Genomic DNA, 14,661 nt, shown 5'->3' on the forward strand with positions numbered 1-14,661 from the left:
CTGTTCACACACTGTCCCACACACTCCCAACAGACCCGGCTCACACACTGCGGCTCACAGAGAATGTTTGCGGAATGGCTGCTGCTCGGTCACAAATTGTGTCTCGTCAGTCAGTACAAAACGAGGCTAGTGTTACGTAGGGAGTACTACGCTCGAGAAAGTATATTTTTCTTTTTCCTGGTAAACTGCCTCCAAATGTTTCCATAATAAGCTTGTCTGTCCTGAGGATTTAAATGGTTTACAAGCAAGGCCCCATGTTTTATATGACCCTTGACACTGCAGCATTAGAGAACCCAAAGTGCTTTGTTTGGAAGCGTTAGGAACAGTGGCAGCATCCCAAACGGCAACCCATTCCCTCTATAGTGCACTACTTTTGACGAGAGTCCTATGGGAACTCTATGGGAACTAGTCAAAAGTAGGCTGCCATTTGGGACTAGGGTGCCATTTGGGAAGGTACCCGTATCAGAGTGGATCTGGTCTAATGAGGCCCATTACCTCAGAGGGAGATCCCAAAACACATGTTAGACCAGTGTTCTACAACAGGCCTGTTCAGGTCCCCATCCATCCCTCAGAGATCCCAGGAACGTGCCTGGATAATAGACCCTGAACACGGCTCTGTTCGTCTCTCCCATGTATTAGAAAACTGATCTGGCCCACTGGTGAGGTTAAACTGATTAAGGACTTGGATCGGACACAATTATGACACAACCACTGCGCTATGTTAGAGTCAAGCCTGTCAACTTCAGCCCGGTCGATCAGGTTTCTGATACAAAACCGTGATTAAATGTTAAGGAAATTACAAACTCAAAATATTGCATTCCAGACAAATGTAATTAGGGTACCGCATATAGTGGATCGTCCATGCTTTGATACCTGGTTACGCAGTCTGAGACAGGGGAGCTGGTTCACTGCATCTCTAACTTTGTTTCACTGTGGCTTCGTAATACTTTTATCTGTGTCAGCTGTAGTGAAATGAAATATAAAAATGGCTATTGAGGCTCTTTATTTGTGGTCGTAATCATGGTTCAGCAATATATATATATATATATATAGCTATAAGTATTTAGATCCAGACCCAAATGACTACGGAGAGAGAGGGAGAGAGAGGGAGAGAGAGAGAGAGAGAGAGAGAGAGAGAAACAAGACTGGATTGCATTACTGTAAAGAGATTGACTGGAAAACTTTTATGGCTTGACAAGAACTTGGCCTGGCCTATTTGACAAGGAAAACAAGCAAGATCCATCTATTTCCAGGCCTTTCATTGCCATGCCAAAACATCAGTCTCAGACCATTTCTGCCAGCAGTTTCATCATACTAATATATGTATCGCATATGGCCAGTGTTTCTCCACTATTAGCATGACGCCCGAGACAGCCAAGTGGCACATAGGATCTGACAGATGACAGAAGATAACGATGGCATGACATTATGGCTTCATTGCACCAATAGAATACATGGAATAACAATTGGACGTGGCTGACCACATGCTTGATTGATAAGAGATTGGGAGGGTGGGTACATAAATGATTGACAGCAGGCAGGGACGCTCTGAAGCCACAGTCATACAGCGGTGGTAATCATGGGTTGACACTGTCATTTCCAGATACACCGCAGACGGTTACTGTGGGCTCTTATTGCCTTGTGCTCCGAATTCAATTACTCTGGGCTTTCAAATTCTAGGCAGGCTATCAGAACTCAAGTTCCCCATACAATTATCCATTTAGTCCTGACATGTAAAAAACATAAAATAAAAAAAGCCTCCTCTCTCTTTTTCCCCTATTGCTTCTGAGTATTCATGTTTAACTGAATCGTACAGAGTTCTCCCTCCCCTTCTCCTCCAGTACAGAGTGTGTGGGTCTCTGTGAGCGCTGAGCTGGCTCATGCCTACAGACCTGGCCGTCTAGGTTAAAATTCTGAATCATATGTCTTCATTGCAGGTAGCTGCTACCGGGCCAGAGTCCCAGCCTCTGAAAGATTGCACTGGCTAAGCAGTCCAGACAGTCCAGAGTGTCAGCGGCTCGTACTGGTACAAACACATTAATATCAACGTCAGTCGCCGCCTGCGCCCTACGTCCAGACAGCTCCGGTTTCAGTACAGCGTTCAGGGGAAAAGTCGGGTCATGTGTAGAACCTCAGTTTTAATTAGCTAATGGCACTCGCCGTTTCATCTCCTGTGTCGGAGCTGATTGCTCACAAAAGACTCCATTTACCCGGAGAAAACACCACGCCATCTTGGCAACGGACGCCGCTGTATGTCTCAACGTCTGCTTGTGGGGGATTTGGCCACTCTCTTCCAAAAATCAGTCTAATAAATCTAAATATATATGTTTGCTGGTTTCACACCTCTGAAAAAAAAGGAAATTCCATGATCTATGCTTTTTTTCCAGCAGGTCCCTGGCTGACTGCAGTCAATTTTCCTTCAGCATATGTTGGTGTGTGTGTGTCGAGAGAGTGGTTTCATTAGGCAGGTGAGGTGGTGGCTGGGGTGTGTTTTATCATTATGACTTGGGTGGCTCGGTGCAACTCTGAGTTCTTAATCATTCTCAAAACTAAAACCGAAACTTTATTCAATTTCGAGGGTAAAATACCAAATGTGTTCTTAAAGTAAAATGGGTAACACTATTTTATTTTTGACAGAGATTAGCAGGTATATACTTGGAAAGTACATGGTAAAATGGTAATTACATCTGTCCTAATTCTTTTGATGGCTATATCCAATATCTTTGAATGAATTATATATAAAATAAACCATATCTTCTATTTTATTATACAAATTGATAATTGAGGGGGCCACATGTCCCCTCAGTTTCAGTGGGCATTATGCCTCTGGCCCTAACAGACACTCAAAAGCCTCCACACACCTGAAAAACATTGATGGAAGACACAGAGTTATACAGTGCCTTCAGAAACTATTCATACCCCTTGACCTTTTCCACATTTTGTTGTATTACAAAGTGCAATAAACATTTAATTGATTGTCATTTTTTTTGTCAACGATCTACACAAAACACTCTGTAATGTCAAAATGGAAGAAAAATTCTAACATTTGTAGAAATAACTATGGAAAAAACAAGATAAGTAGATAAGTATTCAACCTCCTGAGTCAATACATGTTAGAATCCCATTTGGCAGTGATTACAGGTCTGAGTCATTCTGGGTAAGTCTCTAAGAGCTTTCCACACCTGGATTGTGCAACACTTGCCTATTTTTTATTTATTATTCAAGCTCTGTCAAATTGGTTGTTGATCATTGCTAGACAACAATTTTCATGTCTTGCCATAGATTTTCAAGCAGATTTAAGTCAAAACTGTAACTCGGCCACATTCACTGTCTTCTTGGTAAACAACTTCAGTGTAGACTTTGCCTGTGCTTAGCTCCATTCCGTAAATTTTTTATCCTGAAAAACTCCACAGTCCTTAACGATTACAAGCATACTCATAACATGATGCAGTCAACACTATGATTGAAAATATGGAGAGTGATACTCAATAATGTGTTGTATTGGATTTGCCCCAAACATAACACTTTCTATTTAGGACAAAAAGTGAATTTCTTTGCCAATTTTTTTGCAGTATTACTTTAGTGCCTTATTGTAAACAGTTTTGGAATATTTGTATTCTGTACAGGCTACCTTCTTTTCACTCTGTCAATTAGGTAAGTATTGTTGAGTAACTACAATGTTGTTGATCCATCCTCAGTTTTCTCCTATCACAGCAATTAAACTCTGTAACTGTTTTAAAGTCACCATTGAAATCCCTGAAAAGTTTTCTTTCTCTCCGGCAACTGAGTTAGGAAGGATGCCTGTATTTTTGTAGTTTCTGGATGTATTGATACACCATCCAAAGTGTAATTAATAACTTCAACATGCTCAAAGGGATATTTAATGTCTTCTTTTTTATTTTTAACCATCTACCAATAAGTTCCCTTCTTTGCGAGGCATTGGAAAACCTCCCTGGTCTTTGTGGTTGAATTTGTGTTTGAAATTCACTGCTCAAACAAGGGACCTTACAGATAATTGTATGTGTGGGGTACAGAGATGATGTAGTCATTAAAAAAAATCATGTTAAACACTATTATTGCATACAGAATGAGTCCATGAAATGTATTATTTGACTTGTTAAGCAAAGTTTTACTCCTGAATTTATTTAGGCTTGCCATAACAAAGGGTTTGAATACTTATTGACTCCAGACATTTCAGCTTTTCATTTTTAATTAATTTGTAAACATTTCTAAAAACATAATTCCACTTCGACATTATGGAGTATTGTGTGAAGGCCAGTGACCAAAACAATCTCAATTGAATCCATTTTAAATTCAGGCTGTGACACAACAAAATGTGGGAAAAGTCAAGGGGTATGAATACTTTCTGAAGGCACTGTAGGTTAAAGAATAAACTGAACCACAATGAGTTATATAGTATGTATCTAAAAGGTAACTTGACCCAGTCAACTTCTCAGGTAAGTCTCTGAAAAAATTTGAGGGAAGCACAAGAGAATCCTTCAACAGGCCTTCTCAACATTCATATAGTCCAACATTGTGCAATACTTTCAATGGACAGGATTTCAAAACAATTTCATACAATTTTGCCATTCAGCTAATCTGTGGAGACTTGGAGAGAACCAAGTAAAGAACCAAACGCAAGTTATGGTCCTACATGGTCCAGCGCGACGTGTCTCATCAAGTTCTATATTATATAGGGTTTAGATGAATATTTATCTGAACTTCAAGGGTGCAGAGTGGAGCGATCTGACTCAGAGACATTAAGTCCGCAGGACCGTCTCGATATAACCCGCTAAGTTATCAAAGCCTGCGACTATGTCAGGGCTCCGGTTGCTGGATATATTTTTTATATTTATGCAGACAAGATAAAAAAAATGTAATAAACTAAAACAACAGTCCGAATTAGGCATGAAACATAACAGGATATTGCAGAGAGATTATGCCATTTCCTTTTCGCCCGTGTGTCCCTGCCTGCCAGACTACTATACAACAGCTCTGGGGCCTGCATTAATTGTAGGGGGGGGGGGCTTTACAAGTTCTCCGAACTCAACGGTTACAGATGGAGCCGCAATTTTTATGTGGGACCGCGTTAAACATAGCCAGGTATGGACAGTGACAAGCGAGAGGTCGGGAGAACGACTTTTGTGTTGTGATAATGACTTTTTCCTGCCAAGACACCGCATGAAACAAATGCTGTGCAGCTGGAGGAGGCTGGAGGGGAGGGGAGTGTTATGCTTGGATGTGAGCGCAGCTCCAACTCATGAGCGCCCACTGGAATCTGCCGCTGGAAAGATAATAAAGGAAATAGATGGGGGGGGGGGGGGGTTCTGGAGCATTTGGTCCTGAATCAAAATGTCTCATCTGTTTCCTCTGTGCGAATAGCTGGAATTCCTAAATGCCTTTGTCTATTGCATGAGTACAGCAAACACAACAGGCATCCTTCAAACGCTTCTGACTGCAGTGGTCACAGACGCATAAGGACTAAATAAGGATACGAAATAAGATACGACGACATATACACACACATGCTGTACGTATAAACGCACACGCACTACAAATCATAGCCCACATCTGTGACAAATGGTGGCAGGGATCTATCTCCATAGTATTGCGCATGAATGACCACACACTCTCCACCATTATGCAAACACAAACTCGTTGCCTCAAGACACATGTGAAACACGTGCACACTTTCTTCCACTTTCTCTAAGGCGTTCTGTCGAGCTGAATCTAAATACATACTCATTAGAAGTGTTTATGCAAGTCCGAATACATTTCTGTTTTTGTTCAGTTTGAGAACTGAGTGTTAGAATCCAACATGGATAGAAAATGTGTGTGTGTGTGTGTGTGTGTGTGTGTGTGTGTGTGTGTGTGTGTGTGTGTGGGCGTGTGTGCGTGTATGTGTGTTTGAGGCCTTGCTGAGGTCTGAGTGATTGGGAGGCTGGGATGTGTAGCTTGGACCCGCACACACACTGCCTCCCGTCCCGAGATAAAGTCCAGCGGTTCCATTACACTGAGGCAAATTGTTCTAGTGTTAGCATCTGGTAAGCATCTCCCCACACAAAAACACACATACATTTATACATACATGTAGTACAGTACGTACACATACAGACACACACAAACACACACTCCGTCTATTTTCCCTTCCTGTCCTACGTGGCACCAAACTGACCTCAGTGATAGAGTTTGAGTCACACTCAGGTTATACTGGCATGAACAGTCACAAGAGAAGAAAAAATTTGAGTGTTTAACGTATATACAACACTCTCTGAAAAAAACAACCAACAGCTGGACCACAACACAGGGAATTTGTTCCCAGAACTCCCTAGAATTCCCAGAATTTGCATGAAAAACAGCACAGAGTTGAGAGAAGATTCACAGCCTGAGCACATTTTGAGCTACAACATGCACACGCACTAATGAATGATGACTCTGAGGAACTTCCAGTAACTTCCAGTGCTCATTATACATTCAAATACTACACTACGCATTCATGTAAAAATTCCTATAAAATGTAGCTAACAATGTAAAGCAGTGTTAAGTGTCACTTTAACACTTAAACACTTTAACTGCATTTCACTTAACACTTCCTTATAACGCTCGCCAGTTTTCACACTTTCACAATAATGATCAGCCAGTAAATCATACAAAATATTATTCTCTTTTTTATATATATCGCCTGGATTTCATAAAACATAAATAGAAATAAAACAGGTATTTTTGTGGCGTTAGGCTACGATCGTATTGCACAATAATAATTCTATTTTGGATGGTTTTCCTAGAACGAGGAAGAACATTTCTGACAGGGGTTGGGTGAAACTCTGAATTAAGCAAGACAAGATATTTTACCATCCATCCCTCTGCTTCGTAGCCTCTTCTTCCACTAGACTACTACATATTTCCCTGTGTTTGGTTTGGATAAAAAAGCCAGTTCACTTAATACTTGTGGGACAGCTAAACATTTAAACCTTCCATTTAAAGGGATCAACTGTATGCATTGTTTGGTTATGTTAACCAGATGTGTTAGTTTTTCATGATCTGAATCCCTTCTTAAAAAACGGCAAAGCGAGAGAAAATAAACATGACATCGCCCTACACAAATTGTGGACTATTGTGTATTTGGACTAAATCCTTCTCTAGGTTGGAGGGCTTTTTCCATTTGCTAAGGGATGCTGGGGAGTGACAGTTTGACGTTGATTGGTGTGTTGACTTGTGGAATTGGAGAGTTTTACCTGTAAAGAATACAACCACAAAGCTATTTATACAGCGACGAGCTACACTGCTCCAATTATAACGCTTTTCTTCAATGGAAAATGAGTGCTTGAAACATTCTGCTAAAAAAATTCAGTGACTACAAATGTATCCATTTTCAATAAAAACTATTCTGATTTTATAATTTAAAAAAAAAACTTTGCAATGAAAAAATGATCAGTCTTGCTTTTGGAAAAAATGCATCTTGTTGATGTAGATGTTTCCTTGAATCACAATCGACCATCAGTCTCTGAGGATATAAAAAAAATATTTTTTACTTCTATCACCCTAACACTGCACGTTTTTTGGTTGGACACCAAACGATTTCAATGAAATACCAAATAAGGGATATACTGTATTAGAAACTAGTCTACCATCAACTTCACCTGTTCATGTTTTACACATGTACTGTACACAGCAGCTCCAAAAATGTATGTTTAAATAAAAGCTCTCTTGGCCTGCTCTGTGGAAACTAGAAAAAGTCATGTGTAGGGATACAATCAAACTGGTTGCACAAGCTGGGAAGAGTCAATTTCACACAGTAAAAATATACTGCGGAAACAAGAAATGTAACCTATAGTACAATGGACCATATAAAATGGCTTCCACTCAGAAAAGTGGGCTGTGAACAACATTGACTGCCGACACCAACCGCAATGGCTTGGTTCTCTACTCAGGGTGGGGAATTACTAGAATGGCATGGGTACATTCAATATGGCCGCCGGCGCACCCATCACGTTTACTTGAATGGGGATTTCCGTTCAATGAATTATATTTCTATGGTGGGGAGAGGGACTCACCATACACTTGTTGGGCTTCTCTCCCGAGTGGACCCTCATGTGGATGAGGAGCTTGTAGCGGGCGTTGAAGGGCTTGTAGCGGCGGATGCAGCCGGCCCAGAAGCAGGTGAAGTCCTCCCCTTTGCGCTGGTCGATGTGCACCTTCTCGATGTGCCTCACCAGCTCCTCCTGCTGCTCGTACGCCACACTGCAGTCAATCCAGCGGCAAACCTGCTTGTCGCCGAGCGGCCCATCGTCCTCTCCCCCGACGGGGCTTGATGTCTTGAGGCCCGAGAGGAGGGAGGATGAAGACGATGTGGGCTGGTTCTGGAGGTGCAGCAAGCCCCCCGGGCTTGGGCCCCCGTACTGGTGCAGGTGGTAGGGTGGGGGCATGGAGGGCCGCGGGGGGGCAGGGTGGTGGGGATGAGGACGGAGGTGGCTGGCAGCAGTGCGGCCAGTCAGGTGGTTATAATGGTGGTGATGGTGGTAGTGGTGCTGAAAGAGCTCCTGCTCGCTGGGAGAGAAGTCATCTAGAGGCTCCTGTTTCAGAGCTCCTCCACCGGCCCTCTGACAGCCCTCCAGCATAGACACGTTCCCAAGCAGGCCTCCCGTCATCAAGGCCCCACTCATCAGCAGACCCAGCCCATCGGCACCTGCTCCTCCTCCTCCACCCCCCGGCTGCATGGAGCCGGGCTCCTCACACAGTCCCTGGTTCTGCTGCTCCGGGTCCAGAGACGACACGGAGGAGGAGGAGGAGCCCGAGGAGGAGCCCGAGGAGAGGGACAGCAGGCAGGCGGCAGGCGAGGGCAGCTGACAACTCTCCTGCGAGAGGGGCTGCTGGGGGCTGCTGCACTGCTGGGCGGGTGGGGGCTTGTGGGGGCCAGCCCGGGAGGAGAAGCCGCCGCTGGGCTGCGGTGAGGGGTTTGTCCGGAGCCCGTTGACACAGGCCACCACGGACATCTGGGAGGAACAGATAATGGCGGTGATATCGATCCCCTCAGTGGCGGCGACGACGGCGTTCGCGACGGCGCTAGCGTTACTGCTGGCAGCGGCGGACTGGGAAGCCAGGGACAGGCAGCGTCTCTTCAGGCTGCTAGTAGTGAGCAGCCGCGCTGAATGACGGGAGCCGCTTGGGGACAAAGACAGCGGGGAGGAGCCATCTTCATTATTAAACGGGTACGCCGAGTCTGCCGATAGAGCACTGCCTAAGCCACTGCCGCCGCCGCTTCCACCGAGAGGACCCTCCATCTCCCCCCGCCGGACCCCCATGTTTCCCCTGCTGTTCTGGAAGGCACCCTGGATTGTGGTTGGGACCCCTGGTCCCTGTGAGATGTTGTAGCCCATGGATGCCTCCTGTTTGATGGGATAGGAGAGAGGAAGTGCCCTGGCCCCGTTGGAGCTTCCGCAGCCTGGGTCGGGAGAGGCCAGGGATCTCTGGAAGGCAGAGGACCTGTAGAGGGGAAAAACACACGGCAGGAAATCTGAGCAGAGCGAGGCTATTAGGACAACACAGGGGAGAATATGAGCACTATTAGCCGCCCGCTGTTGATAGATAAAGGCCACGGCTGTCTGGGTCCTGCCAAGTCATCCTTCCCACATGCCGCAGCTTTCAGTCCTCGCACAACAGCAAGGCTGTGAGCTGCAGACCTGGCCTAGAGTGGGCTCTCTTTCTCCCCCTCTCTCTTTCTCTGCTCTCCCTTGCTCTCTTTCTCTGGCTACAAAAATAACATCTCACCCCAGAGAGCCCCCACATAACTAAAAGTCTTAGTCAGGGGGTCTAACATCCACTTCACACAGCCAGAGAACTTTCAGAGAGAAACGGAAGGTTAGTTAGTGACTTGTGGTGTCCCTTTCAAAACAGGGCAGCATCCGCCAGCAGCAGATGATCCGGGAGTGATTTCATGAATAAATGAAAGGGGACCTTGAGCCCTGTGAGCAGTTATGAATGGGCATTTATGGCTAAGAATAGGAGAGCGGCAGATAGAGAGGATAGAAGAAGAGGCGATGGATGAGACTTCTTGTGTGTCACTAGTCTGACAGGCTTTGATGACACAAAGGGGTTAAACCTAAGCCTACATGTTGGGATAAATAGGAGTCACCTGGTTTGTTGGCATAATGGCGGCCTGTGAAGGGTCAGCGTTTACAATACTGTGTATTATGGTGGGAATCTTGCCCCCGGTGAATGGGGAGCCAGGTCGTATTTCTCCATGCGTCGCTGTGATGTCCTACATAATAATTCCTGTCAGTTCGCTCATTATGGATTTTGTGCAAAGCTCTTGAGTGATGTGAGAAGGCCCCTCTTTCTCGCTCTCCTGTCTCCATGAAGGAATTGTCTTTGTCCTCTCTCTCGCTCCTCTCCTTCTCGCTCTCTCTCTCTCTCCCTCTCTCTCCCTCTCTCTCCCTCTCTCTCCCTCTCTCCCTCTCTCTCCCTCTCTCTCCCTCTCTCCCTCTCTCTCGACGCACACTGGGGAAAAGTGCTAGATAGAGCCAGAGACGGACTTTTTCGTAGTCAATAAAGAGTGTGTGAGAGAGAGAGTGCCCCCCCCCTCCTTTCTTTCATGAGCGCTATATCCTGTTTGGCTGTAGCGATGGCATTCAGAGACAATATGGGAGAATTGAATGTCTGTCCAGAAGCACTTTGGAGTGTATAGAGGCCAGAGAGGGGGATCGGAATCTTTTTCTGACCATTGAATAGATGTAACGTAGCGTACCTGCCTCCTCTATGAGAAATGTCATGACATGCTATAGGTAATTACATTTGACAGATAAAGTACGCATTTACATGGGGATTATTATCAATGCCATTACCTGCGTAGAATGATTACTGTTCATTTTTTCAGTATGATCATGTTATTAGTGTTAATACAATAGTATAACGTGTACTGCTAACATCATTTCAGGTGTTTCAAAAACACAAACAATCTGATCAACAGAAACAATCGACAGACAGCTATACTGTTTCGGTCCTGTACTGACCCCTATGTTGCCGGTGTTCCTGTCAGAACCTGTCTGTCGTTCTTACCTGGCTTCAGCGTGCTGCTGCTGGCTGTCCTGCAGATGAAGGTTGTGTGTGGGTGTGGGCCGCTCACAGTGGACACTGTGGTAATGACCCACTGGACCTGGCTGGCTCCCTGGTGGCACCGGCACCGCCAGACTCTGCCCACAGCGCATCAGTGTGCCCTCACTGCCCCCCAGCTCTGGCCCACTCTCCTTCTCTGGGCAGTAGGCACCGCTGCAACTGCCGTTCACTGGAAAAGGGGAAGAGAAGGGATGAAAATGACAACACTGTCTGTAACCCTCAAAGTCCCTAAAATAAGATCGGATTTTTATTCACTCCCAAAGGGGGAGTTTGTTTGCACAAGCAAATACACACAACGGCAATAAATACAAACTTATGATGACAATGACAGCACTGTAACCCCTCAGAGTCCCTCTCTAGATCTCTAGCTGGAAGTTGGCTCTGTTAGCCTGTTTCGCTACTCTAACGACAGAACAGAGAGATTAATAACTACCATAGAGTGCAACAGATCTCCTCTGAGACGTTTCCATCGGTGACATGTTGAAATTGGATCAAATTACGATCAATCTCTCGAGAACAATCGCTGGCTTCGAGTTTGTGGATCTGTTGATATATGGAGTGGTTTTGTGAACTTTAAAAGCTGATGACGTCAAAAGATTAGACTTGTGTAAATTCTTGTTGAACTGTGTACAGATAAGCAAAAAAGCGTGACGGGTCCGTGCTCAAAAAGATTGCATAAAGCTTACTTCATCTTTTTCTTCTTCTTATTATTTTTACTGCATCCAGTTAGCATATACAGACGTTTTGGCTTAACAGCCTTCTTCAGTGTGTCGACAATAACACTTTATAGTGTGGATTGATATTATTAGTAATGTGGGAAAACTAAACAAGAGCGAGAAATTAGCTAATTATTTGCATTGATGAATGTTCCAAATGCTCTTGTGTTTGTCACTTTGCTATTGAAGAGACACTCAGGCAGTCCACAGCTGGGTAATTGTAATTCAATTACAGGAAATGTATTTTGTGTTGAAATTGTGAGAGAGTTTGCTGAACCACTAGCATAAACTATCTATATATTTAGCACCGTATGACATGAATATAACCAAGAAAAGCTTTTTGGGGACTTTTAGTGTGTCTAACAAAATGTTTCCATAAAACATATCAGAATATGACTACAAATCTGAAATTTGACACATGAAAGTGAGTGAAGGGGGGCTGTGTATGTCGAAATATTTCCAGAAGGAAAGACAATACCCCCGATGCTCATTCGTGTGTAGGAGGCCACATGTCCCTGCTCCAACCTCCCTAACTCAATTTCTCAAATTGAATTTGCTCATAATGATGTTATTGACAATGTTATCACATCTCTTGAGCTATTATCAATGCAGGCACACAAACACTCCTTAAGTGATATAAAGGAATGAAAGGAAAAAGAGATGGAGGAGGAAGGCATGAGGATAGAGAAAACAGAAAGACGAGGATAAAGTAACAGGCAGAGAAAGATTTTTTTTTAAAACAAGATGTAGTCAGCGAGAGAGGAGGGAGGGAGAGGCAGATGGACAGAGAGGGAGAAGTTGTGAAGAAGTCATAGAAAAATAAGTTACGGTGGAGATGCGTGATTGGCATTGGAAAGAGAAAAAGGGACTAGGGGAGAGGTTGAGAGAGCGAGAGGTGATGCATAGAGAGCGAGAGGGGAGAGGTATAGAAAGTCAGGGCAAACACTGCAGTGTCGCTCGCTGAGGGACTTTGAGAGGCATGCTGGTTTCACTCAGAGCCATAAACAGAAGGCAAAAACTCTTTCAGCTCTGTTCTGTTTTCAAGGAATACAAATGGTTCTGTTTATAAAGTTCTGGAGCGTTCTGCCTCTTCTTTTTTTTTCTTTTTGGCTGCGCGTTTCCACAGTTAGCATATCCAACTGTGTTTGTGTATGAAAACTTCAAGGCCTGTTGATTGACGGCCAAGTATTTCTTGCCTCATCTGGAATAAGAGTGATTCGATCAGGACGGCCAATGGTGACATGAGTCAGGATAGAGAACTAAAATGCGTGTATACCATGGCTTTGACCGTATGTAACCTTTCACTATGTACAGTCACACACAGGTGCACACGCAAACACACGCACATGCACCACCTGTTTTAAAGAGTGAATACAGATGTAGGATCTTAATTTGAGCCACTCTGCTACAGTGGGAAAATAATCCTGCAGTAACCAGAAATGTGAATTATTATGTAGATTATAATTAATGGACATTTTTGTAGGGGTTGATACATTTTTCATTTTGGGCAAATCAAGTCTGACATTTCTTTTTTTCTTTTAAAATGGTTCTCCCCGATTTTGTGGTATCAGTCTTGTCCCATCGCTGCAACTCCCGTATGGACATGGGAGAGGCGAAGGTCGAGAGCCGTGCACCCTCCGAAACACAACCCAGCCAAGCCTCTTGACACAATGCTCGCTTAACCCGGAAGCCAGACTCACCAATGTGTCGGCGAAAACACCGTGCACCTGGCAACTGTGTCAGCGTGCATTGTGCCCGGCCCGCCACTAGTGCGCGATGGGACAAGAACATCTTTGCAGGCCAAACCCTCACCTAACCCGGACGACGCTGGGCCAATTGAGCACCGCCCCATGGGTCTCCCGGTCACGGCCGGCTCCGACAGAGCCTGGACTCAAAGCAGGATCTCTAGTGGCACAGCTAGCACTGTGATGCAGTGCCTTAGACCACTGCGCCACTCGGGAGGCCAAGCCTGACTTTTCTAAGTGGAAATTACCAACTTTAGAAGCCTTTCAAAAACTGAAATACACTTCAAGTTCGCATTTCCTGCTGTACAGGAAAATTCTCAGCAAAAAATGAGTGATCAAATTAAGATCCTACAACTGTATTAGTTGCACAAGCACCCTATAAAATACACAGCCAAAGTGAGAACAGTATAAAGCCTATGGTCTAACCATTCTATATTATATTATCTGTACGGTATGTCTTTAAGATGTAGCTTATGTTAGGATCAGGTACAATGAACAATGAAATACAACATATACCCAGGCAAAACAGATTGAGCCACACTCATGCTGCCAAACATACCCTCGTAAAACTGACCATCCTACCGATCCTCGACTTCGGCGACGTCATTTACAAAATAGCCTCCAATACCCTACTCAATAAATTGGATGCAGTCTATCACAGTGCCATACGTTTTGTCACCAAAGCCCCATATACTACCCACCACTGCGACCTGTATGCTCTCGTTGGCTGGCCCTCGCTTCATACTCGTCACCAAACCCACTGGCTCCAAGTCATCTACAAGACCCTGCTAGGTAAAGTTCCCCCTTATCTCAGCTCGCTGGTCACCATAGCAGCACCCACCTGTAGTACGCGCTCCAGCAGGTATATCTCTCTGGTCACACCCAAAGCCAATTCCTCCTTCGGCCACCTCTCCTTCCAGTTCTCTGCTGCCAATGACTGGAACGAACTACAAAAATCTCTAAAACTGGAAACACTTATCTCCCTCACTAGCTTTAGCACCAGCTGTCAGAGCAGCTCACAGATCACTGCACCTGTACATAGCCCATTTATAATTTAGCCCAAACAACTACCTCTTCCCCTACTGTAT

General features: G+C 44.6%; 1 protein-coding gene across 2 annotated transcripts in view; it reads right to left on the reverse strand.

The window, feature by feature from the left end:
• The window catches only part of LOC106613535 (zinc finger protein GLIS1), a 129,153-nt gene that overhangs the window by 44,070 nt on the left and 70,422 nt on the right, over positions 1–14,661 (reverse strand). For both annotated transcript variants that reach the window (XM_014215898.2, XM_014215897.2), the window contains exons 3-4: positions 11,056–11,281; positions 8,055–9,483 (exon numbers count right to left, since the gene is read on the reverse strand). In XM_014215898.2, coding sequence (XP_014071373.1) covers positions 8,055–9,483; positions 11,056–11,281 — 1,655 coding nt within the window. The remainder of the gene's footprint in view (positions 1–8,054; positions 9,484–11,055; positions 11,282–14,661) is intronic.

The sequence above is a fragment of the Salmo salar genome, chromosome ssa10, assembly GCF_905237065.1.
Source record: "Salmo salar chromosome ssa10, Ssal_v3.1, whole genome shotgun sequence".
NCBI lineage: Eukaryota > Metazoa > Chordata > Actinopteri > Salmoniformes > Salmonidae > Salmo > Salmo salar.